Source organism: Schistocerca piceifrons, chromosome 4 (assembly GCF_021461385.2).
Source record: "Schistocerca piceifrons isolate TAMUIC-IGC-003096 chromosome 4, iqSchPice1.1, whole genome shotgun sequence".
Lineage (NCBI taxonomy): Eukaryota > Metazoa > Arthropoda > Insecta > Orthoptera > Acrididae > Schistocerca > Schistocerca piceifrons.
The window spans coordinates 317040437-317066366 of record NC_060141.1 but is presented as its reverse complement, the minus strand read 5'-3'; the positions used below and the strand labels follow the sequence as shown (position 1 = coordinate 317066366).

At 61.2% G+C, this 25930-nt stretch overlaps 1 protein-coding gene across 3 annotated transcripts in view; it reads left to right on the top strand.

Moving 5' to 3' along the window:
- The window catches only part of LOC124794914 (DENN domain-containing protein 1A-like), a 313331-nt gene that overhangs the window by 246412 nt on the left and 40989 nt on the right, over positions 1 to 25930 (top strand). For all 3 annotated transcript variants that reach the window (XR_007016626.1, XM_047258616.1, XM_047258615.1), the window contains exon 12: positions 1579 to 1780. Coding sequence is in view for 2 of the 3 variants with exons in the window: in XM_047258616.1 (XP_047114572.1) it covers positions 1579 to 1780 (202 nt within the window). In the remaining variant the exon portion in view is untranslated. The remainder of the gene's footprint in view (positions 1 to 1578; positions 1781 to 25930) is intronic.

The window sequence follows — 25930 nt, the reverse complement described above, 5'->3', positions numbered from 1 at the left end:
ATTCCTCAACTTGGGGTAGCTCTTCATGTTAAACCGCTGAGCTAACAGTTGGTAGATTTGGGAGGTGAGGTGGTTTGAATCCATCTGCCTACCTTCAAAATGCATTTCTGTGCATTTCCCATTTTCACTTTAGGAAAATTCAGAAAGTTGGTCCCTTACAAAAGGCCACAGCCAATTCCTTCCGGATACCTATCTTTCCTGAAAGATTCCAATTCCGTTAAAGATACAGCCCATCTGCTTTAATGAAAAGAGCAAGCCAAGCATCTCTTTGGAGACTCCTGGCATGAAAAGCATATGATAAATAGTAATCCAAATTTTCCTCATATAGGCTCATGGATTTGTATGCTAGGGGATTCTTTAATGCAGAAAATGATCCTCCTTACATTGCATGAAGTGAGGGGACACATACTTAATTGAGGAAATTTGGAAAAGTGTAAGGTTGAATAATTATGGGTCCTTTGCATTTTTGTCCCCAAAAATTGTTCTTGCTACTCTCTGAAACAGAGATTTCTTTATTCCAAAAGCCCTGTCAGTAGTAATAACAGAGCCCCAAAAAATTAGTGCTTGTCTTTTCCTGGTCATTTTCTCAGCTTAAATCCAAACTGAAAGAAGAAGAATGTAAAATGACCTTGGCGGGTGAATAGAGGTTGTAGCATGACCGCTTCTTAGTGGTTTGCAAAATACAGCACTCCTAATCAAGGAGATTTTATCTCAGCCTGGTAAGTACTTTGAGATCATTGCCGAATAAAATGGTTTATCGATCTTTATGGAAATTTTAAAAATAAATGGAAAAGTCTTTTTAAGGTTCTCTTTAACTAATTGGCCCCTCCCTTATTTTCCACAAAATCCTGGCTATGTCCTTGTGAAGAGGCCAAGAAATAGTTTTAAATCATTTAGATGCACAAGGAACTGTAGTGCAGGTTACTTTAAGTCATTGCTGTCTTATTTTAGCTGAACAGTGCTACTACATTTTAGTGTATACAGATGGATCAAAATGCGGGGCAATTTCATCGGTTGCTTTGTGATAGTCCCCTTACATCGTCATGATTCACTTGCAAAATATGTTTATGACGAGGATATGTATGTGACATTAAGGCCACAAGAGCAGATGTGACTTGTACAAGCTGTGAAATTTGCCATCTACTCTGACTTCCTGAGTGCACTTCAGTCAAGTATGTACTCAATAGATAAACATGTCCAAACTATTCAGTATTCTCTTTGTCACTAATTTTATTTTAACAGTACATTTTAAAGCAAATGACATATTAGCAGTTTGTTAAGTTTGCTGCAGTAGAGCAAATGTGTGTTCACCTGTGATAGTGATAGGGAGGGAGTAGACTTGTGATGAATATTGTACAATAATAGAATTTGAATTTGGGAGCGAGTGGGCATTTGATGTATATTTTATAGTAATGGCTCTTGAACTTAGATAATTTCAACTACATTAGCTATGGAATCTTGTAGGAAGTTTTTTAATAATTGCAGCATTAAGAACCCAAACCACCATTCACCATTTCTCCAACTCCTGTTCAAATTTTATAGATGCTTCAATGTATTACTGTACTTTTCTCATTACAGGACAAAACCGTACTGTGCTCTGAGCCCACTTTCTGACCAGAGCCCTTCTGAAGGAGGGCCATCAGAATTGAGCACCAGCCCACCAGCACAAGATTTGACACCACTGGATATGAATCTGATGGGGGACCTTCAAGACATTTTCAAAAAGTGTTCAGCCCTAACAGATATGACTGACGATGTTTCCCCTCCAGTGGACAGAACAGTAGGTAGACCTGTGGTTCTGTTTTCCATGATTTTTCAGCAGAAAACATTATTTTCATTTGTTTAACAAGTGGTGTTGGTATGCTTACTGCACTCTTCATTGCCATTGCAGTTATTGCTATAACTGGTGTCAGTGGTAGTGGTAATGGCTGGGGTTTGTGACTAGATTGTGGATTTCTTTGCAAACTAATGTTATCGTGGATGGAAAATAGGTGATAAATGTAGAAGTAATGTCAGTAGCACCCCAAAAAACTGTGTTGAGACACTTGCTGTATGTGTTGTTTATTAATATTATATATTGATTGTCCCTCAGTTTTTTGTCATATGACACAGTAACCTATAATGAAGTACTGTGTGATAAAATCAGCACAGATATTCAGTTAGATCTTGATAAGATTTCGAAGTGGTAGAAAGTTTGGCAAGTAAATTTAAATGTTGAGAAATGTTAAAGTATGCTTTTCACTAAACAAAAACAAAATAGTATCCTTCAATTGCAATATCAGTGATACAGAATTAGAATCAGCCAACTTATAAGAATACTTGACTCTAACAATTTGTAGGGATATGAAAAGGAACGATCTCACAGATTCATTTGTAGATAAGGCATATGACAGAGTTCGGTTCATTGGCACGATACCTGGAAAATGCATACAGTCTACAAAGGAGCTTGCTTACAAATCACTTGTGTGTCCCATCTGAGAATATTGCTCAAATGTGTAGAACCTGTACCAGATAAGACTTAACAGGCAATATTGAACTTGTACAAGAAAGAGAATAAAACAATCACAGGTCTGCTTCTCTCGTGGGAATGTCGCAGAAATGTTGAAAAATCTGAATTGCCAGACTCGTTTTAAATACAAGCAAATTATCCCATGAGAGCCTACTTAGAAAATTTCTCATGAACTGATGTTACATGAAGAGTCCAGAGGTATTCTTCGGCCCTTTATGCGTCATTTCCATAAGAACTGTGGTGACAAAATTAGACTAATTACAACATTCACAGAGGCATTTAAGCAGTCATTCTCACACTCCATGTGGGATTGGAACAGAAAGAAACCCTAATATGTGTCACCATACCAAGCAAGGTACCTGCTGCCTAGCAGTTCACAGTGGTTTGGAGAGTACATACGTATGTAGATGTAGTGATGATTAGTAGAAGTTGATGAGAAGAATGTGGAGAAGAGTGATAGTAAGGAGAAGAAAGAGGAGGGAAGATAGGACGAAAAGAGATGGGGAGGAAGGAATACACAGTGGAATTATGGGAGGAACAGAAAGCAGAGTGGCAAGAAGAGAACCAGAGGCCATAGTGAGGGAAAGAGGAGGAGGAGGAGGAGGGGGTAGGTGGGAGAGCCTGTGGAGAGGTGGTGGCAAATGGGAGGAAACAGGAGGAGGAGGAGGAGGAGGAGGAGGAGATGACAGCAGGCAGAGGTTGGGGAAAGAGAAGGAACGGGAGGAAAAGTGATGACTGAATAGGAATGCAGGATGAAGAAGAAAGAATGAAGTGGATGTGTAGGGACAGGAGAGGAAGATGAAGAAGGAAAGAAGCTGTATAACACCAAAATAAATTTAATGGCAAAATAGGAGACTTTTGGTCAACTGAGAAAAGGTTCAAGCTAGCAATAAAACCAAAAAACTTATTGGGACTCTAAAATTTTATATAAAAAGATTTTTGTGTGACACTGTGGCAATATAAATTACAGCTTTAGGCACCAGCACTCATTCATTATGGGTAGCAAAAGGGCTAAAGGAGGAGTGACGACTAACTTCATAGGAGAAGTATAAAAAATAGTCAACAGTGAAATCCTTCTCATGTTAGCATTCCATGTTTGTTGCCCAGCGATCTAAGAAATTCTCCTCTAATGAACTGAAACAAATAGTGTGTTAAAAACCTAAAACTTCTTCAGAGATGAAATTTGTGATTTGCAGATGGACTTTGTGTTCATCTGTGAAGAAGAAAATTGATGTAATGAATAACTACTCTTCTTGAAGAACATCATTTACAACTAAGAAAAGTTATTACCTCAGAATTTCAAAATTTGCCAGTAATTCTGTAATTATATTTCTGCTGGTCACCATACAGTTTTTTTTTTTCCACAGGGAATTCACAATCCATATTGGACTGTTGGTTAAGCCTGTGACTGTTACAACTCAAGTGACATGTTAACACTAATACAGTAACCGCTAATTCTTATTCATTCCAAGATGCATATCAAGGTCATTTTGCCTCCTCATCTATAGATGGACAGTCTTGTTACGTAAATGGAATGTGAATGATAATGATTTTCAAGATTCTGGAAAGTCTTACATCATAATTCACTACAAATACTACAACATAATTACTATTTACAAGGTGGATTCCAAAATTTTCGGGACTGGTGCTGCCATCTGGAAAGTAGGAGCAGTAGATCTTCGCACCGCTAGGGGGCGAGAGCTGCATATCTGATGAGTCAGTTTGCAGAGTGGCTTTCAGCTGGGAGGACGTGTTGTGTGTCCACAGTGATTTCCATAATACTGTGTGTTGGGTGTGTGGTGATTTTACAATGGATCCACGAAAGAACAGCATGTGTGTATCAAATTCTGTGAAACTCGGAAAAAGTGCTACGGAGACCTTTGCAAGGATAAACAAGTGTTTGGGGGACAGAGTATGAGCCGTACATGTGTGTTTGAGCAGCATGCTTGTTTCAGGGCCAGCCATACAGACACTGAAGATGATGCTCACACTGGAAGCCCCGTTAGCTACGCAACGCCAGACATTGTTGTCAAACTTCAGCAATTGGTTTGTGCGGATTGACGTTGAATCATTCAAGACCTTGCAGATGAAGTGGGTATTGGTTATGGGACATGTCAATGAATGTTGACTGCTGAATTGGGCGGGAATCATGTCGCCGCAAAATTTGTGCCAAGGACACTGACTGCCGATCAGAAGGCACAGTATGTTGAAGTGTGCATGGACCTTCGTCAAACTGCATCTGATGATCCAACCTTCTTGTCACGTGTTATCACTGGCAACAAGAGCTGGATTTGCGGTTATGACCCAGATACAAAGCAACATTCGTCCCAGTGGAAGAGCCCAGGCTCTCCAAGACCCAAAAAAGCGAGATAGGCAAAGAGCAAAGTGAAGAGCATGATCATCATTATCCTTGATACCATGGGAATTGAACACAAAGGATTCGTCCCACCCAACCAAACAGTGAATTCTGCGTACTACTGTGATGTTTTGCGATGGCTCTGTGAAAACGTGCAGCGACGGAGGCCCAAACTTTGGTGTCAAGGGAACTGGCTGCTGCATCACAACAACACTCTGTGTCACATGTCCTTGCTCACCAGGACCTTTTTGGCAAAAAACAACATGACGGTTGCACCCCACCCCCTGTACTCACTAGACTTGGCACCTTGCAACTTCGCTCTATTCCCTAAACTGAAACTCAAGTTGAAAGGCTGTCGGTTTGACAGTCTAGAGAGGATTCAAGAAGCATCGCTGGCGGTGATAAACACCCTCGGAGAACTGGACTTCCAGAAAACGTTTGAACAGTGGCAGAAGCACTGGGACTGCTGTGTATGTGCGGATGGGAACTGCTTTGAGGGTGATGGTGACCATTAGTCCAAAGGTAAGGTTTTCAACAGATGGCAGAACCAGTCCCGAAAATTTTGGGTAGCACCTCGTATGACAAATGATGGTATTAGTCAAACACAATATTGTTGCACTTGGGAGTGAGAGCACCTCAATCGGTTCATAGGTTTACCTGTGCACTAGAATTCTACGAGAATGTGCTCTGCTGTTCTAACGAACAGACGTCTTGCTCATGAAGCTGTTCAGACTCTCACAGTGTATACAACAATTGAAAAAGTATATATGATTTTTGTGTACTCTAACATCACCGCATGTTTCCAATAATGGCCATGGGAGGCCAAGTGCAAAAATATGATGTCTGTGTTGTACACATAAACTTCAATAATCTGTATAATCATCTGTCACAAATAGTAATTACTTATTCCAGTATTATTAGTTGACATAATCTAAAAAAAAAAGTGCAGCAATTTTCCAAATGATTTAAATCAACTTCCTCAACACTTCAGTAACATAGCCAGACAGTCTGCCTGAAGATAAAGAAATTTAAAAAATTTAAAATACTGTGTGGAAACAGTAAATAACTGGAATGAGATTTTCATTCTGCAGTGGAGTGTGCACTGATATGGAACTTCCTGGCAGATTAAAACTGTGTGCCGGACCGAGGCTCGAAATCGGGACATTTGCCTTTTGCGGGCAAGTGCTCTACCATCTGAGCTACCCAACCATGACTCACGACCCATCCTCACAGCCCTAGCACTTGCCCTGTATGAATAATTTAATCCCATTCAAGAGATTCCGGATGAAAATGTGGTTTTTAATAAAGAAAAGGAATCAGGAATGTTGAGATCAATATGTATCATCTATGCAGTTTTGCACCCCATTCTTCCTAGTATGGATTAACCTCCACCACATTTGTGGCCATCTGCCACCCACAGCATTTCCTGCTATCCTTCTCAGTGATAACATCTGCACTAATCCCATGGTACTTGCCGAATGTTTTGTGGCACACTTAGCTGAAGTGTCCACTTTCAGTAATTACCATCCTCATTTCCTGAGCCAGAAACACCTCACCGAGCACCGCCTGCTATCCTTCCATGCACATAGTTCTGTCATGCAACATCCCTTTTAATGAATGGGAGTTTTGCAACACTTTGGCAGAGTGTCGAGATATGCCCTGCGGATCTGACAAAATTCGCAACCAAATGCTGAAACATCTTCATGCCAACAGCATGAAATGTATCCTCAGGCTTTTTAATTGTATTTTGTGGGAAGGAGAATTTCTCCTTCAATGGCAGGAAAGTATCATTATTCCTGTCCTGAAACTGAGAAAGGACACACACATTTTAACTAACTACTGGCCATTCTCTCTGACAAATGGACTGTATAAGCTATTTGAACATATGGTCAGCAACTGTCTTTGTTGGTGCCCTGAAGCCGGAGGCCATATATCTATTGCTGTGTTCTTTGACCTACAGAAGGTATATGATACTGCATGGTGACATCACATAGTATCAACAATGCATGAGTGGGGTTTCTGGGGCAGTTTACCTGTTTTTATCCAGAATTTCCTATTTCTCAGACTTTTTTGGGTCTGGGTAGATTTAACTCTCAGAAACCAATAAACCAATACATTACAGGAAACTGGAGTCCCTCAGGGATTGGTTCCAAGTGTAACGCTTTTCGCTATCACCATCAAAGGTATTGTAGATGCAGAGGGCCCCACAGACTCTGTGTCACTTTATGTGGATGATCTTTGCCTGTAGTATGCATCCACATCACTGCACACCACTGAGTACAAACTTCAGGGGACTGTATGGGAAGTACATGACTGGGCACTGAATCACAGCTATCATTTTTCTCCTGCAAAATCATAAGCTGTACAGTTTTCCTGACTCTGTACTGTGCAATCCCCACCCAGGAATTTATCTTGGTGACCAGTTACTTGAAGTCGTTGAAACTTTACAATTCATAGGTATTTTATTTGACAACAAGTTAACTTGCCTGCCATATATCCGTTGGCTCAAGGCAACTTGCATGAAGATGCTAAATGCTTTCTGTTTTCTTAGTAACTCCTTGTGTGACAGTGATGGCTTAGTTCTGAGATTTTGCAAATCACTGATTTTTATCCTTCTTGAACTATGGATGTGTTGTTTGTGGTTCAGCAGCATTGTCCATACTTAGCTTGCTTGCTTGGATGCTGTTCACCACACTGGTGTGCCATTGGCAACGAGGGCTGTCCATATGACCTCTGTTGCCAGCCTCCTGGTGGAAGCCAGTGTCTCATCACTGCAGGTTAGACAGCAGCTTCTGGCTGATTACACAGTCACAGTCTGTCAGATGCCTACTCACCTATGTCACTCTACTCTGTTCCATAACCAACAGTTCAGACTGTTTGCGCATTACCCAAAACTGGGTAGACCAGCTGATGGTCTATACACTGTCTTGTGATGTAGATTGATCCCTATTGTGGCCTGAAGGATGACGCTGTTCCTACCCTTCTCAGACTCCTGCCCCATTCAATCCTCCACGGTTATTCTAATTTGGTATGCATCCATACGGATGTGTCAAAAGTCAGACAGGATTGGTTACACTTTTGCACATGCAATTGCACATAAGAAGCACTCTCTGCCGGTTGCCTGCAGTGTACACACTGCAGAGTTGGTTGCCATACCTCAGGCTTTGCAGTACACCAGAACCCTAGACACGACAACTTTCTGATCTGTAGCGATTCCCTCAGTTGCGTAAAAAACATATCGCTGTGTTACCCCAAAAATCTTTTGGTCGCCAACTTCCAGGACCTACTAGTTGACCTCTGCAGCTCTGGAAAGTCAGTGACCTCCCGCCACCCTCTCCCTCCTCCCGCCACCCTCTCCCCCCTCCCGCCGCCACCCTCTCCCCCCTCCCGCCGCCTCACTCTCCCCCCTCCCGCCGCCTCACTCTCCCCCCTCCCGCCGCCTCACTCTCCCCCCTCGCGCCGCCTCACTCTCCCCCCTCGCGCCGCCTCACTCTCCCCCCTCGCGCCGCCTCACTCTCCCCCCTCGCGCCGCCTCACTCTCCCCCCTCGCGCCGCCTCACTCTCCCCCCTCGCGCCGCCTCACTCTCCCCCCTCGCGCCGCCTCACTCTCCCCCCTCGCGCCGCCTCACTCTCCCCCCTCGCGCCGCCTCACTCTCCCCCCTCGCGCCGCCTCACTCTCCCCCCTCGCGCCGCCTCACTCTCCCCCCTCGCGCCGCCTCACTCTCCCCCCTCGCGCCGCCTCACTCTCCCCCCTCGCGCCGCCTCACTCTCCCCCCTCGCGCCGCCTCACTCTCCCCCCTCGCGCCGCCTCACTCTCCCCCCTCGCGCCGCCTCACTCTCCCCCCTCGCGCCGCCTCACTCTCCCCCCTCGCGCCGCCTCACTCTCCCCCCTCGCGCCGCCTCACTCTCCCCCCTCGCGCCGCCTCACTCTCCCCCCTCGCGCCGCCTCACTCTCCCCCCTCGCGCCGCCTCACTCTCCCCCCTCGCGCCGCCTCACTCTCCCCCCTCGCGCCGCCTCACTCTCCCCCCTCGCGCCGCCTCACTCTCCCCCCTCGCGCCGCCTCACTCTCCCCCCTCGCGCCGCCTCACTCTCCCCCCTCGCGCCGCCTCACTCTCCCCCCTCGCGCCGCCTCACTCTCCCCCCTCGCGCCGCCTCACTCTCCCCCCTCGCGCCGCCTCACTCTCCCCCCTCGCGCCGCCTCACTCTCCCCCCTCGCGCCGCCTCACTCTCCCCCCTCGCGCCTCCTCACTCTCCCCCCCTCGCGCCTCCTCACTCTCCCCCCCTCGCGCCGCCTCACTCTCCCCCCCTCCCGCCGCCTCACTCTCCCCCCCTCCCGCCGCCTCACTCTCCCCCCCTCCCGCCGCCTCACTCTCCCCCCCTCCCGCCGCCTCACTCTCCCCCCCTCCCGCCGCCTCACTCTCCCCCCCTCCCGCCGCCTCACTCTCCCCCCCTCCCGCCGCCTCACTCTCCCCCCCTCCCGCCGCCTCACTCTCCCCCCTGCCGCCGCCTCACTCTCCCCCCCTCCCGCCGCCTCACTCTCCCCCCTGCCGCCGCCTCACTCTCCCCCCCTGCCGCCGCCTCACTCTCCCCCCCTGCCGCCGCCTCACTCTCCCCCCCTGCCGCCGCCTCACTCTCCCCCCCTGCCGCCGCCTCACTCTCCCCCCCCTCCCGACGCCTCACTCTCCCCCCCTCCCGACGCCTCACTCTCCCCCCCTCTCGCCGCCTCACTCTCCCCCCCTCCCGCCGCCTCACTCTCCCCCCCTCCCGCCGCCTCACTCTCCCCCCCCTCCCGCCGCCTCACTCTCCCCCCTCCCGCCGCATCCCCCCCCCTCCCGCCGCCTCACTCTCCCCCCCTCCCGCCGCCTCACTCTCCCCCCCTCCCGCCGCCTCACTCTCCCCCCTCCCGCCGCCTCACTCTCCCCCCTCCCGCCGCCTCACTCTCCCCCCCTCCCGCCGCCTCACTCTCCCCCCCTCCCGCCGCCTCACTCTCCCCCCCTCCCGCCGCCTCACTCTCCCCCCCTGCCGCCGCCTCACTCTCCCCCCCTGCCGCCGCCTCACTCTCCCCCCCTGCCGCCGCCTCACTCTCCCCCCCTGCCGCCGCCTCACTCTCCCCCCCTGCCGCCGCCTCACTCTCCCCCCCTCCCGCCGCCTCACTCTCCCCCCCTCCCGCCGCCTCACTCTCCCCCCCCTCCCGCCGCATCACTCTCCCCCCCTCCCGCCGCCTCACTCTCCCCCCCCTCCCGCCGCCTCACTCTCCCCCCCTCCCGCCGCCTCACTCTCCCCCCCTCCCGCCGCCTCTCCCCCCCTCCCGCCGCCTCACTCTCCCCCCCCTCCCGCCGCCTCACTCTCCCCCCCCCCTCCCGCCGCCTCACTCTCCCCCCCCTCCCGCCGCCTCACTCTCCCCCCCCTCCCGCCGCCTCACTCTCCCCCCCCTCCCGCCGCCTCACTCTCCCCCCCCCTCCCGCCGCCTCACTCTCCCCCCCCTCCCGCCGCCTCACTCTCCCCCCCCTCCCGCCGCCTCACTCTCCCCCCCTCCGGCCGCCTCACTCTCCCCCCTCCCGCCGCCTCACTCTCCCCCCTCCCGCCGCCTCACTCTCCCCCCCTCCCGCCGCCTCACTCTCCCCCCCTCCCGCCGCCTCACTCTCCCCCCCTCCCGCCGCCTCACTCTCCCCCCCTCCCGCCGCCTCACTCTCCCCCCCCTCCCGCCGCCTCACTCTCCCCCCCTCCCGCCGCCTCACTCTCCCCCCCTCCCGCCGCCTCACTCTCCCCCCCTCCCGCCGCCTCACTCTCCCCCCCTCCCGCCGCCTCACTCTCCCCCCCTCCCGCCGCCTCACTCTCCCCCCCTCCCGCCGCCTCACTCTCCCCCCCTCCCGCCGCCTCACTCTCCCCCCCTCCCGCCGCCTCACTCTCCCCCCTCCCGCCGCCTCACTCTCCCCCCTCCCGCCGCCTCACTCTCCCCCCCTCCCGCCGCCTCACTCTCCCCCCCTCCCGCCTCACTCTCCCCCCACCTCCCGCCTCACTCTCCCCCCACCTCCCGCCTCACTCTCCCCCCACCTCCCGCCTCACTCTCCCCCCCCTCCCGCCTCACTCTCCCCCCCCTCCCGCCTCACTCTCCCCCCCCTCCCGCCTCACTCTCCCCCCCCCTCCCGCCGCCCTCTCCCCCTCCCGCCGCCCTCTCCCCCTCCCGCCGCCCTCTCCCCCTCCCGCCCTCTTCTCCCCCTCCCGCCGTCTTCAACCCCCTCCCGCCGTCTTCAACCCCCTCATCTCGCCCCTCCCGCCCTCATCTCCCCCCTCCCGCCGCCGCTGTATCTTCCCCTCCTACTCTCAATCATTCCATCACAGGCTCCCACCCACCCACCCACCCTCTCTCCCTTCCGCATTCCTCTCTGTCCCTACTGCCTTCTTTCTCCCATCCCACCTTCCCCCCTTCAGTCCCAACCACCTTCTTTTCTCCCTCACTCATTCCCACCCCACCTGCCCCCCTCACATCTTTGTTACCTCACATTACTTCCCCCCTCTCCCCCCTCCCGCTCCCCTCTCCCCCCTCCCGCTCCCCTCTCCCCCCTCCCGCTCCCCTCTCCCCCTCCCGCTCCCCTCTCCCCCTCCCGCTCCCCTCTCCCCCCTCCCGCTCCCCTCTCCCCCTCCCGCTCCCCTCTCCCCCTCCCGCTCCCCTCTCCCCCTCCCGCTCCCCTCTCCCCCTCCCGCTCCCCTCTCCCCCTCCCGCTGCCCTCTCCCCCTCCAGCTCCCCTCTCCCCCCTCCCGCTCCCCTCTCCCCCCTCCCGCTCCCCTCTCCCCCCTCCCGCTCCCCTCTCCCCCCTCCCGCTCCCCTCTCCCCCCTCCCTCTCCCCCCTCCCGCTCCCCTCTCCCCCCTCCCTCTCCTCCCGCTCCCCTCTCCCCCCTCCCGCTCCCCTCTCCCCCCTCCCGCTCCCCTCTCCCCCCTCCCGCTCCCCTCTCCCCCCTCCCGCTCCCCTCTCCCCCCTCCCGCTCCCCTCTCCCCCCTCCCGCTCCCCTCTCCCCCCTCCCGCTCCCCTCTCCCCCCTCACGCTCCCCTCTCCCCCCTCCCGCTCCCTTCTCCCCCTTCCCGGCCCCCGCTCCACCGTCCCGGCCCCCTCTCCCCCGTCCCGGCCCCCTCTCCCCCGTCCCGGCCCCCTCTCCCCCGTCCCGGCCCCCTCTCCCCCGTCCCGGCCCCCTCTCCCCCGTCCCGGCCCCCTCTCCCCCGTCCCGGCCCCCTCTCCCCCGTCCCGGCCCCCTCTCCCCCGTCCCGGCCCCCTCTCCCCCGTCCCGGCCCCCTCTCCCCCGTCCCGGCCCCCTCTCCCCCGTCCCGGCCCCCTCTCCCCCGTCCCGGCCCCCTCTCCCCCGTCCCGGCCCCCTCTCCCCCGTCCCGGCCCCCTCTCCCCCGTCCCGGCCCCCTCTCCCCCGTCCCGGCCCCCTCTCCCCCGTCCCGGCCCCCTCTCCCCCGTCCCGGCCCCCTCTCCCCCGTCCCGGCCCCCTCTCCCCCGTCCCGGCCCCCTCTCCCCCGTCCCGGCCCCCTCTCCCCCGTCCCGGCCCCCTCTCCCCCGTCCCGGCCCCCTCTCCCCCGTCCCGGCCCCCTCTCCCCCGTCCCGGCCCCCTCTCCCCCGTCCCGGCCCCCTCTCCCCCGTCCCGGCCCCCTCTCCCCCGTCCCGGCCCCCTCTCCCCCGTCCCGGCCCCCTCCCCCCCGTCCCGGCCCCCTCCCCCCCGTCCCGGCCCCCTCCCCCCCGTCCCGGCCCCCCTCCCCCCCGTCCCGGCCCCCCTCCCCCCCGTCCCGGCCCCCCTCCCCTCCCCCTCTCCCGGCCCCCCTCCCCTCCCCCCGTCCCGGCCCCCCTCCCCTCCCCCTCTCCCGGCCCCCCTCCCCTCCCCCCGTCCCGGCCCTCCTCCCCTCCCCCTCTCCCGGCCCTCCTCCCCTCCCCCTCTCCCGGCCCTCGTCCCCTCCCCCTCTCCCGGCCCTCGTCCCCTCCCCCTCTCCCGGCCCTCCTCCCCTCCCCCTCTCCCGGCCCTCCTCCCCTCCCCCTCTCCCGCCCCTCCTCCCCTCCCCCTCTCCCGCCCCTCCTCCCCTCCCCCTCTCCCGCCCCTCCTCCCCTCCCCCTCTCCCGCCCCTCCTCCCCGCCCCCCTCTCCCCCCGTCCCGCCCCCCTCTCCCCCCGTCCCGCCCCTCTCCGCCCTCCCGCCCCTCCTCTCCCCCCTCCCGCCCCTCCCGCCCCTCCTCTCCCCCCTCCCGCCCCTCCTCTCCCCCCTCCCCTCCCCCTCTCCCGCCCCTCCTCTCCCCCCTCCCCTCCCCCTCTCCCGCCCCTCCTCTCCCTCCTCCCCTCCCCCTCTCCCGCCCCTCCTCCCCTCCCCCTCTCCCGCCCCTCCTCCCCTCCCCCTCTCCCGCCCCTCCTCCCCTCCCCCTCTCCCGCCCCTCCTCCCCTCCCCCCCTCCCGCCGCTCCTCTCCTCCCCCCTCTCATCTCTCCCCTTCCTGCCCTCATCTCCCCCTTCCCCCCCTGCGGATTCGGGGGAAAGAATAGGGCCGCGGTATTCCTGCCTGTCGTAAGAGGCGACTAAAAGGAGTCTCAAATGTTTCGGCCTTCTGTGATGGTCCCCTCTTGGGTTTGACCTATTTTTTTTTTCCAAATTTCCGTTGTTAGTGCGTGTCATTTGGGGAAGGACACCTTACGTGGTGTTTTTCTATTGGTCCATCTTGCTCCACCATCTTGCATGTTACCTATTGTCGTGTGTGGGGGGGACTACGCCCAACATCTTCTGGGTTGTCTCCTTCTCGCCTTCTGCGCACTCTTCTTCTTAGCGCCCACGACAACTGTGGACCCTTTCAACACCTAAAATCCAGCACGGTAGCCAGTCCCTTGTGGTGGGGTCGTCATGTACCCTCTTGGTGGTAGCCCCCTGACCACACAGGGATCGCACTACAGATGCCAGAGCTATTTCCTCCCCATGCATGCCAAGGAGTATGTGCCCATCTTGTCTGGGGCACGGGGACTTCGGGCAACGGGATATCGGCCAGGTACCCGTTGCTTTGGCTGGGTGGCGCCCTTGGGGAGAGCCCTCGTTCGGAGTAGGTGGCATCTGGGCGGATGTGGCGCAATGAAGCGCAATAAGACACACCAAGCTGGTGGTCGCACGGCCACCAGCGTCTCTAAGCGAGGTAGAGTCGACATCGATGCTGCGCAATATGACCCTCAGATGTTCCCCTCGTTGGCTGCGCCATGGGAGGGACGCCGATCTAGTGCCAAGCGGGAGCCTTACGTACCGCAATACCTTGTCTACAGCAGGACTGATGGTGACTCCTTTTTTCCGACGAAGCCTATGTTTTTTGTGGAACACCTGGAGGATAAGTTTGGGGAAGTGGCGGGGTTGTCAAAAATGAGGAATGGGTCCATCCTCCTCAAGACGTCCTCCCCAGCCCAGTCATGAGCGTTGCTCTTGTGTGATAAGCTGGGTGACGTCCCTGTTACCGTCACTCCCCACAGTAGCTTAAATATGGTCCAGGGGATTATTTACCATCGTGACCTCTTGTTGCAATCCGATGACGAGCTGAGAGCCGACTTGGAACGACGTGGTGTGCATTTTGTCCGTCGTGTCCATAGAGGACCCAAGACAAACAGGGTGGCCACCGGTGCCTTTATCTTGGCCTTCGAGGTTGATGTCTTGCCCGAGAAGGTCAAGGTGATGGTTTACCGTTGCGACGTCAAGCCATACGTGCCTCCCCCGATGCGGTGCTTCCAGTGCTGGAAGTTTGGGCATATGTCCTTTGCCCATCCAGCGCTACATGTCGAGATTGCGGACGCCCCTCTCATCCTGATTCTCCATGTGCGCCTCCGCCTGTATGTGTCAACTGTGGGGAGCACCACTCTCCATGCTCGCCGGATTGCCCCGTTCTTCATAAGGAGCGGAAGATAATGGAATTTAAGACCCTGGACCGGCTTACTTATCGAGAGGCTAAACAGAAATATGAAAGGTTGTATCCTGCTTCCATTCGAACATCTTATGCTGCAGCCACGTTATCGTCGCCCACGCGAGCGACGGTTGTCGCTTCATCTGTGCCGCCACGTTATCGTCGCCCACGCGAGCGACGGTTGTCGCTTCATCTGTGCCGCCTTCAGTGGGCCCTCGGGGCCATGTATCTCTGTCTGCCCCCCTCGCGCCTGGGGGCAAGCCTTTCTCTGTTGCCCCCTTAGCAGTTGGCGGCAAACCCTCTTCTGTCGCTCCCCCCACACTTACTTCGGGTGTGACATCTGCTCCACAACCGGGAGGCTCGATCCCTCCCCCTCCTTCTCCGCCGGCGTTACCTCCGCCGGTTCCTCTCTCGCGGAAGGGGTCCCTCGGGGCTCTCCCTTCCTCCGTTTCTTCTCCTACCCAGCCGGATGTCAGCCAGTGGCTGAAGGTTCCGCCACCTGCTGGTCGTAGGGCTTCTGCGTCGTCGTCAGCCTCCGACGCTCCTTCAGAGAAGCTCTCCCAGCCCTCTCACCCTAAGGGCCGACGTGAGAAGAAGGAACGGCATGTGTCCAAGAAGAAGGACGTTCCGGCGGTTTCAGCACCGCCTACTGTACATAGTCCTGGCTCCGGGGATGAGGTGGAGATCCTCGCCTCTGCCGCGGATCTCGCCCTCACGGAACCCTTGGGGGCCTCTCCTATGGACTCAGCTGACTCTCCCCCGGTGGCGGCAGTTGGCTCTGAGGCGCTGTCTGCCTCTTAGTCGCATTCACGCCCTCCCAGTCCCTTCCTGCTTCCATTCTCCAATGGAACTGCGGTGGTTATTTCCGCCACCTGCCTGAGCTCCGGATGCTTCTGAGTGATTCCCCTGTTCTCTACATTGCTCTGCAGGAAACTTGGTTTCCGGCACTGCGGACCCCTGCCCTTCGCGGTTATCGGGGATACTATAAGAACCGCGCTGCCTGTCAACGAGCGTCAGGTGGGGTTTGTCTTTTTGTTCACCACTCTGTCTGTAGCTCGCCAGTACCCCTTCAGACGCCTTTAGAGGCAGTCGCTGTCAGGGTTGAGCTCTCGCCGGCTATTACTGTTTGCTCTGTTTACATTCCTCCGGATGGGGAGCTCCCCCGACATGTCTTGGCTGCACTGCTGGCTCAACTCCCGCCACCTTTGCTGCTTCTAGGCAATTTCAATGCCCACAACCCTCTATGGGGTGGGACTGTCTCCGATGACCGCGGTCGGGCCATGGAGCATGTGTTGGCTCAGCTCGACCTTAGCCTCTTGAATACCGGTGCTCCCACGCATTTCAGTGTGGCCCATGGCTCTTTCTCGGCCATCGATCTCTCTCTTTGCAGCCCCGGATTTGTCCCATCCCTCCAATGGCGAGTGCATCCTGACCTCTGTGGTAGTGACCATTTTCCCATCTATTTGTCACTGCCCCAGTGTCATTCTTCTAGGCGCCTGCCCCGCTGGCCTCTCCACAGGGCTGACTGGCTGGCTTTTACTTCTGCTGCAACCATTGAGTCTCCCCCCCCAAGGTGACATTGACGGGGTGGTCCGTGTCTTAACCACATCCATCATTTCGGCGGCTGAGGCTGCCATCCCCTGCTCTTCTGGACTCCCTCAGAGGAAGGCTGTACCCTGGTGGTCGCCGGAGATTGCTGAGGCTATTCGCGACCGTCGGCGGGCTCTCCAGCGTCATAGGCGGCACCCGTCTCTGGAGACTCTCATCGCCTTTAAGAGACTCCGTGCCTTGGCCCGCCGTCTTATTGCACGGCGTAAGCAGGAGTGCTGGGAGCGGTATGTCTCCTCCTTGGGCTCCCGTGTCTCCCCCTCGCTCGTGTGGTCCCGGATCCGGCGGATTTATGGATACCAGACCCCTATGGGTGTACCTGGGCTCTCCTTGGACGGCACTGTCTGCACGAACGCTGCCGCCATTGCTGAACAGCTTGCCGCGCACTTTGCGAAGAGCTCGGCGACTGCATCTTATCCCCCAGCCTTTCGCTCTCTAAAGGAGCGAGCCGAGCGGACGCAGTTCTCATTTCACACGTGTCGTTCTGAAAAATACAATGCTCCTTTCAGCGAGAGGGAATTCCTCGCTGCCCTCGCCGATTGCCCTGATACCGCACCAGGACCGGACTGCATCCACGCACAGATGCTGAAGCATCTCTCCTGGGACTGCCAGAGACACATTCTCGCGGTATTTAACCGCATTTGCAGCGAAGGCGTGTTCCCGTCGCAATGGCGAGAGGGTGTTATTGTCCCCATCTTGAAGCCCAGTGCGGACCCACTGGCGGTGGACAGCTATCGTCCCATTACCCTCACCAACGTTTTGTGCAAATTGCTCAAACGTATGGTGGGGCGGCGTTTGTGTTGGGTCCTTGAGTCACGCGGTCTCCTCGCTCCATCCCAGGGTGGCTTCCGTCGGGGCCGGTCTGCCACGGACAATTTGGTGCAGCTGGAATCTGCTATTCGTATGGCCTTTGCCCGACGTCAGCATCTCGTTGCTGTATTTTTCGATCTGCGGAAGGCGTATGACACCACATGGAGGCATCACATCCTCGCCACGTTGTATGAGTGGGGTCTTCGTGGTCGGCTCCCGGCTTTTCTTCAAACCTTTCTATTGCACCGCTCCTTCCGGGTGCAAGTCGGTGCCGCCTCTAGTTCTTCTTATACACAGGAAAATGGGGTCCCGCAGGGCTCGGTGTTGAGTGTGTCCTTATTTCTAGTGGCCATTAATGGTCTGGCTGCAGCCGTGGGGTCGTCGGTGTCTCCTTCTTTGTATGCCGACGACTTCTGCATCTCATTTAGCTCCACGACTACGGGAGTCGCCGAACGCAGGCTGCAGGTAGCCGTTCAGAAGGCAGCATCATGGGCTCTGACTCATGGTTTTCAGTTCTCTGCAGCCAAGACTCGAGTTATGCATTTCTGCAGGCGTCGGATGGTCCACCCTCATCCTGAACTTTACCTCGACGGCCACCTGCTTGAAGTGGTGGACACTTGCCGCTTCTTGGGACTCGTGTTTGATGCCCGGCTCCCATGGGTTCCTCATATTACTCAGCTGAAGCAAAAATGCTGGCGGCACCTCAACGCCCTCCGCTGCCTTGGCCACACGTCTTGGGGTGCGGATTGCTGCACGCTGCTGCGATTGTACAGAGCCCTTGTGCAGTCTCGGCTTGATTATGGGAGCCTGGCCTATGGGTCTGCATCACCCTCAGTGTTGAAGTTGTTAGACCCCATACACCACTGTGGGGTCCGGCTAGCAACTGGCGCTTTTCGTACGAGCCCTGTGGATAGTCTACTGGTGGAGGCCGGGGTTCCCCCGCTGCGGATTCGCCGCCATCGGCTGCTCGCCGACTATGCTGTCCACGTGCATTGCTCGCCAGGCCATCCCAATCTTCGCCTGCTTTTCCCTACCATGGTCCTCCATCTGCCCGAACGGCGACCTAGGTCTGTGCTTTCCGTCGCTGTCCGCGTTCAGTCCCTGCTGTCGGAATTGGGTTCATTCCCTCTTCCGCCTCCCTTCCGGGTCCGTGCACCTACGCCTCCCTGGTGTTTGTCCCGGCCGTCCGTCTGTCTGGACTTGGCACAGGGACCCAAGGACTCGGTTCCGCCTGTGGCACTCCGTCGCCATTTTCTTGCGCTCCTCGCCTCATTTTCGGACTGTGAGACTGTCTACACTGATGGTTCCCTGGTTGATGGTCGCACTGCCTACTCTTTTGCTCATGCTGCCCATGTTGAGCAGCGCTGCTTGCAGGCTGGCTGCAGTATTTTTACTGCAGAGCTGGTGGCCATCTTGCGCGCTCTTGAACATATGCGTTTCTGCTCAGGTAGGTCCATCGTGATCTGCAGTGACTCCCTGAGCAGCCTTCAGGCCATCGACCGCTGCTATCCCTCCTCTCCTCTGGTGTCCTCCATTCAGGAGTCTGTTTCCGCCATTGCCCGTTCTGGTCGTTCGGTGGTCTTGGTTTGGACGCCCGGTCATGTTGGCATCCCAGGGAACGAACGTGTAGACAGGCTAGCCAAAGGGGCGATCGACGACCCGGCTTTGGAGATAGGCCTTACGGCTCGTGACCAGCAGCTGGTGTTGCGCCGTAAGCTGATTGGGATGTGGGCTGCTGAGTGGCGTGGCATGACAGCCCCGAATGAACTGCGGGCTGTCAAGGGGACGACTGATGTGTAGCGTTCCTCCCTGCGGGCTTCTCGCAGGGACTCGGTAGTCCTGTGTCGGCTGCGCATCGGCCATACATACCTGACGCACGGCCATCTGTTGCGTCAGGAGGATCCCCCCTTGTGACGGTGTGGGTCCCGGCTGACGGTCGGCCACATTTTGCTGGAGTGTCCTCGACTGCGCACACTCCGGCAATCTTTTAATCTCCCGGGCACTTTGGCTTTGGTTTTATCCGACGATGCCTCCATGGCTGACAATGTTTTACATTTTATCCGTAGTAGTCCTTTTTATGGTTCGATTTAGGGAGGTCCTGCGCCATTCCCTTTCTGTGTCTTTTGTCCTTGTGTCTGTTGCTGTTCTGGTGTGCCGTCAGATCGTTGACTCTTTCCCTTTTTTTTTTTTTTTTCTCGTGGTCAGTCAACCAGTCTCCGGCCATCCTCCTTTCTTCTGTTTCTTTCTGTCTGGTGTTCCTCTGTCCTGTTCTTGTCTGTAGTGTTTGTTGCTGCATTTGTGTTCTTTTAGCGCCTGGGGGGATGTCTCCTCCCCCTTTGGTTTTTACCTGCTCCGTAGATTTTCGGCTCGCCTGATTTTGGAATGGGGGACTGATGACCTTCGCTGTTTAGTCCTCCTTAAACATCCCAACAACCACCACCACCACCCTCCCGCCCTCATCTCCCCCCTCCCGCCCTCATCTCCCCCCCTCCCGCCCTCATCTCCCCCCCTCCCGCCCTCATCTCCCCCCCTCCCGCCCTCATCTCCCCCCCTCCCGCCCTCATCTCCCCCCCTCCCGCCCTCATCTCCCCCCCTCCCGCCCTCATCTCCCCCACTCCCGCCCTCATCTCCCCCCCTCCCGCCCTCATCTCCTCCCCTCCCGCCCTCATCTCCCCCCCTCCCGCCCTCATCTCCCCCCCTCCCGCCCTCATCTCTCCCCTCCCGCCCTCATCTCTCCCCTCCCGCCCTCATCTCCCCCCTCCCGCCCTCATCTCCCCCCTCCCGCCCTCATCTCCCCCCTCCCGCCCTCATCTCCCCCCTCCCGCCCTCATCTCCCCCCTCCCGCCCTCATCTCCCCCCTCCCGCCCTCATCTCCCCCCTCCCGCCCTCATCTCCCCCCTCCCGCCCTCATCTCCCCCCTCCCGCCCTCATCTCCCCCCTCCCGCCCTCATCTCCCCCCTCCCGCCCTCATCTCCCCCCTCCCGCCCTCATCTCCCCCCTCCCGCCCTCATCTCCCCCCTCCCGCCCTCATCTCCCCCCCACCCGCCCTCATCTCCCCCCCTCCCGCCCTCACCTTCCCCCCTCCCGCCCTCACCTCCCCCCCTCCCGCCCTCACCTCCCCCCCTCCCGCCCTCACCTCCCCCCCTGACCTCCCCCCTCCCACCCTCACCTCCCCCCCTGACCTCCCCCCTCCCGCCCTCACCTCCCCCCCTACCGCCCTCACCTCCCCCCCTGACCTCCCCCCTCCCGCCCTCACCTCCCCCCCTACCGCCCTCACCTCCCCCCCTACCGCCCTCACCTCCCCCCCTCCCGCCCACACCTCCCCCCCTCCCGCCCTCACCTCCCCCCCTCCCGCCCTCACCTCCCAACCCCTCCCGCCCTCACCTCCCAACCCCTCCCGCCCTCACCTCCCAACCCCTCCCGCCCTCACCTCCCCCCTCCCGCCCTCACCTCCCCCCCTCCCGCCCTCACCTCCCCCCCCCTCCCGAGCTCACCTCCCCCCCGCCCACACGTCCCCCCCTCCCGCCCTCACCTCCCCCTCCCGCCCTCACCTCCCCCCCCTCCCGCCCGATCTCACCTCCCCCTCTCCCGCCAACACCTCCCCCCTTCCGCCCTCACCTCCCCCCTTCCGCCCTCACCTCCCCCCTTCCGCCCTCACCTCCCCCCTTCCGCCCTCACCTCCCCCCTTCCGCCCTCACCTCCCCCCTCCCGCCCTCACCTCCCCCCTCCCGCCCTCACCTCCCCCCTCCCGCCCTCACCTCCCCCCTCCCGCCCTCACCTCCCCCCTCCCGCCCTCACCTCCCCCCTCCCGCCCTCACCTCCCCCCTCCCGCCCTCACCTCCCCCCTCCCGCCCTCACCTCCCCCCTCCCGCCCTCACCTCCCCCCTCCCGCCCTCACCTCCCCCCTCCCGCCCTCACCTCCCCCCTCCCGCCCTCACCTCCCCCCTCCCGCCCTCACCTCCCCCCTCCCGCCCTCACCACCCCCCCTCCCGCCCTCACCTCTCGCCCTCACCTCCCCCCCTCCCGCCCTCACCTCCCCCCTCTCGCCCTCACCTCCCCCCTCCCGCCCTCACCTCCCCCCTCCCGCCCTCACCTCCCCCCCTCCCGCCCTATCTCTCCCCCTCCCGCCCTAATCTCCCCCCCTCCCGCCCTCGTCTCCCCCCCTCCCGCCCTCGTCTCCCCCCCTCCCGCCCTCGTCTCCCGCCCTCGTCTCCCGCCCTCGTCTCCCGCCCCCGTCTCCCGCCCCCGTCTCCCGCCCCCGTCTCCCGCCCCCGTCTCCCGCCCCCGTCTCCCGCCCCCGTCTCCCGCCCCCGTCTCCCGCCCCCGTCTCCCGCCCCCGTCTCCCGCCCCCGTCTCCCGCCCCCGTCTCCCGCCCCCGTCTCCCGCCCCCGTCTCCCGCCCCCGTCTCCCGCCCCCGTCTCCCGCCCCCGTCTCCCGCCCCCGTCTCCCGCCCCCGTCTCCCGCCCCCGTCTCCCGCCCCCGTCTCCCGCCCCCGTCTCCCGCCCCCGTCTCCCGCCCCCGTCTCCCGCCCCCGTCTCCCGCCCCCGTCTCCCGCCCCCGTCTCCCGCCCCCGCCCCCGTCTCCCGCCCCCGTCTCCCGCCCCCGCCCCCGTCTCCCGCCCCCGTCTCCCGCCCCCGCCCCCGTCTCCCGCCCCCGCCCCCGTCTCCCGCCCCCGTCTCCCGCCCCCGTCTCCCGCCCCCGTCTCCCGCCCCCGTCTCCCGCCCCCGTCTCCCCCCCTCCCGCCCTCGTCTCCCCCCTCGCCCTCGTCTCCCCCCTCCCCCCCCCCTCCCGCCCTCGTCTCCCCCCTCCCCCCCTCGTCTCCCCCCCCCTCCCGCCCTCGTCTCCCCCCCCCTCCCGCCCTCGTCTCCCCCCCTCCCGCCCTCGTCTCCCCCCCCCCTCCCGCCCTCGTCTCCCCACCCCCTCCCGCCCTCGTCTCCCGCCCCTCCCGCCCTCGTCTCCCGCCCCTCCCGCCCTCGTCACCCCGCCCCTCCCGCCCTCGTCACCCCGCCCCTCCCGCCCTCGTCACCCCGCCCCTCCCCCTCGTCACGCGCCCCCCGCCTTCCTCACCCCCCCCCCGCCTTCGTCACCGCCCCCCCCCGCCTTCGTCACCCCCCTCCCACCTTCCCCCTCTCCACCTCCCACCCCCGGAACCGCGGGACTGCTACAGTCGCAGGTTCGAATCCTGCCTCGGGCATGGATGTGTGTGATGTCCTTAGGTTAGTTAGGTTTAAGTAGTTCTAAGTTCTAGGGGACTGATGACCTAAGATGTTAAGTCCCATAGTGCTCAGAGCCATTTGAACCTCCCACCACCACCTTCCTCCTCTCCACCTCCCGCCCCCGCCTTCCTCCTCTCCACCTCCCGCCCCCGCCTTGCTCCTCTCCACCTCCCGCCCCCGCCTTCCTCCTCTCCACCTCCCGCCCCCGCCTTGCTCCTCTCCACCTCCCGCCCCCGCCTTGCTCCTCTCCACCTCCCGCCCCCGCCTTGCTCCTCTCCACCTCCCGCCCCCGCCTTGCTCCTCTCCACCTCCCGCCCCCGCCTTGCTCCTCTCCACCTCCCGCCCCCGCCTTGCTCCTCTCCACCTCCCGCCCCCGCCTTGCTCCTCTCCACCTCCCGCCCCCGCCTTGCTCCTCTCCACCTCCCGCCCCCGCCTTGCTCCTCTCCACCTCCCGCCCCCGCCTTGCTCCTCTCCACCTCCCGCCCCCGCCTTGCTCCTCTCCACCTCCCGCCCCCGCCTTGCTCCTCTCCACCTCCCGCCCCCGCCTTGCTCCTCTCCGCCTCCCGCCCCCGCCTTGCTCCTCTCCGCCTCCCGCCCCCGCCTTGCTCCTCTCCGCCTCCCGCCCCCGCCTTGCTCCTCTCCGCCTCCCGCCCCCGCCTTGCTCCTCTCCGCCTCCCGCCCCCGCCTTGCTCCTCTCCGCCTCCCGCCCCCGCCTCGCGCCTCTCCTCCTCCCGCCCCCGCCTCGCTCCTCTCCGCCTCCCGCCCCCGCCTCGCTCCTCTCCGCCTCCCGCCCCCGCCTCGCTCCTCTCCGCCTCCCGCCCCCGCCTCGCTCCTCTCCGCCTCCCGCCCCCGCCTCGCTCCTCTCCGCCTCCCGCCCCCGCCTCGCTCCTCTCCGCCTCCCGCCCCCGCCTCGCTCCTCTCCGCCTCCCGCCCCCGCCTCGCTCCTCTCCGCCTCCCGCCCCCGCCTCGCTCCTCTCCACCTCCCGCCCCCGCCTCGCTCCTCTCCACCTCCCGCCCCCGCCTCGCTCCTCTCCACCTCCCGCCCCCGCCTCGCTCCTCTCCACCTCCCGCCCCCGCCTCGCTCCTCTCCACCTCCCGCCCCCGCCTCGCTCCTCTCCACCTCCCGCCCCCGCCTCGCTCCTCTCCACCTCCCGCCCCCGCCTCGCTCCTCTCCACCTCCCGCCCCCGCCTCGCTCCTCTCCACCTCCCGCCCCCGCCTCGCTCCTCTCCACCTCCCGCCCCCGCCTCGCTCCTCTCCACCTCCCGCCCCCGCCTCGCTCCTCTCCACCTCCCGCCCCCGCCTCGCTCCTCTCCACCTCCCGCCCCCGCCTCGCTCCTCTCCACCTCCCGCCACCGCCTCGCTCCTCTCCACCTCCCGCCACCGCCTCGCTCCTCTCCACCTCCCGCCACCGCCTCGCTCCTCTCTACCTCTCCACCTCCCGCCACCGCCTCGCTCCTCTCTACCTCTCCACCTCCCGCCCCCGCCTCGCTCATCTCCACCTATTGCCCCCGCCTCGCTCCTCTCCACCTCCCGCCACCGCCTCGCTCCTCTCCACCTCCCGCCACCGCCTCGCTCCTCTCCACCTCCCGCCACCGCCTCGCTCCTCTCCACCTCCCGCCACCGCCTCGCTCCTCTCCACCTCCCGCCACCGCCTCGCTCCTCTCCACCTCCCGCCACCGCCTCGCTCCTCTCCACCTCCCGCCACCGCCTCGCTCCTCTCCACCTCCCGCCCCCGCCTCGCTCCTCTCCACCTCCCGCCCCCGCCTCGCTCCTCTCCACCTCCCGCCCCCGCCTCGCTCCTCTCCACCTCCCGCCCCCGCCTCGCTCCTCTCCACCTCCCGCCCCCGCCTCGCTCCTCTCCACCTCCCGCCCCCGCCTCGCTCCTCTCCACCTCCCGCCCCCGCCTCGCTCCTCTCCACCTCCCGCCCCCGCCTCGCTCCTCTCCACCTCCCGCCCCCGCCTCGCTCCTCTCCACCTCCCGCCCCCGCCTCGCTCCTCTCCACCTCCCGCCCCCGCCTCGCTCCTCTCCACCTCCCGCCCCCGCCTCGCTCCTCTCCACCTCCCGCCCCCGCCTCGCTCCTCTCCACCTCCCGCCCCCGCCTCGCTCCTCTCCACCTCCCGCCCCCGCCTCGCTCCTCTCCACCTCCCGCCCCCGCCTCGCTCCTCTCCACCTCCCGCCCCCGCCTCGCTCCTCTCCACCTCCCGCCCCCGCCTCGCTCCTCTCCACCTCCCGCCACCGCCTCGCTCCTCTCCACCTCCCGCCACCGCCTCGCTCCTCTCCACCTCCCGCCACCGCCTCGCTCCTCTCTACCTCTCCACCTCCCGCCCCCGCCTCGCTCATCTCCACCTATTGCCCCCGCCCCCGCCTCGCTCCTCTCCACCTCCCGCCCCCGCCTCGCTCCTCTCCACCTCCCGCCCCCGCCTCGCTCCTCTCCACCTCCCGCCCCCGCCTCGCTCCTCTCCACCTCCCGCCCCCGCCTCGCTCCTCTCCACCTCCCGCCCCCGCCTCGCTCCTCTCCACCTCCCGCCCCCGCCTCGCTCCTCTCCACCTCCCGCCCCCGCCTCGCTCCTCTCCACCTCCCGCCCCCGCCTCGCTCCTCTCCACCTCCCGCCCCCGCCTCGCTCCTCTCCACCTCCCGCCACCGCCTCGCTCCTCTCCACCTCCCGCCACCGCCTCGCTCCTCTCCACCTCCCGCCACCGCCTCGCTCCTCTCCACCTCCCGCCACCGCCTCGCTCCTCTCCACCTCCCGCCACCGCCTCGCTCCTCTCCACCTCCCGCCCCCGCCTCGCTCATCTCCACCTATTGCCCCCGCCCCCGCCTCGCTCCTCTCCACCTATTGCCCCCGCCACCGCCTCGCTCCTCTCCACCTCCCGCCACCGCCTCGCTCCTCTCCACCTCCCGCCACCGCCTCGCTCCTCTCCACCTCCCGCCACCGCCTCGCTCCTCTCCACCTCCCGCCACCGCCTCGCTCCTCTCCACCTCCCGCCACCGCCTCGCTCCTCTCCACCTCCCGCCACCGCCTCGCTCCTCTCCACCTCCCGCCACCGCCTCGCTCCTCTCCACCTCCCGCCACCGCCTCGCTCCTCTCCACCTCTCCACCTCTCCACCTCTCCACCTCCCGCCCCCGCCTTGCTCCTCTCCACCTCCCGCCCCCGCCTTGCTCCTCTCCACCTCCCGCCCCCGCCTTGCTCCTCTCCACCTCCCGCCCCCGCCTTGCTCCTCTCCACCTCCCGCCCCCGCCTTGCTCCTCTCCACCTCCCGCCCCCGCCTTGCTCCTCTCCACCTCCCGCCCCCGCCTTGCTCCTCTCCGCCTCCCGCCCCCGCCTTGCTCCTCTCCGCCTCCCGCCCCCGCCTTGCTCCTCTCCGCCTCCCGCCCCCGCCTTGCTCCTCTCCACCTCCCGCCCCCGCCTCGCGCCTCTCCTCCTCCCGCCCCCGCCTCGCTCCTCTCCGCCTCCCGCCCCCGCCTCGCTCCTCTCCGCCTCCCGCCCCCGCCTCGCTCCTCTCCGCCTCCCGCCCCCGC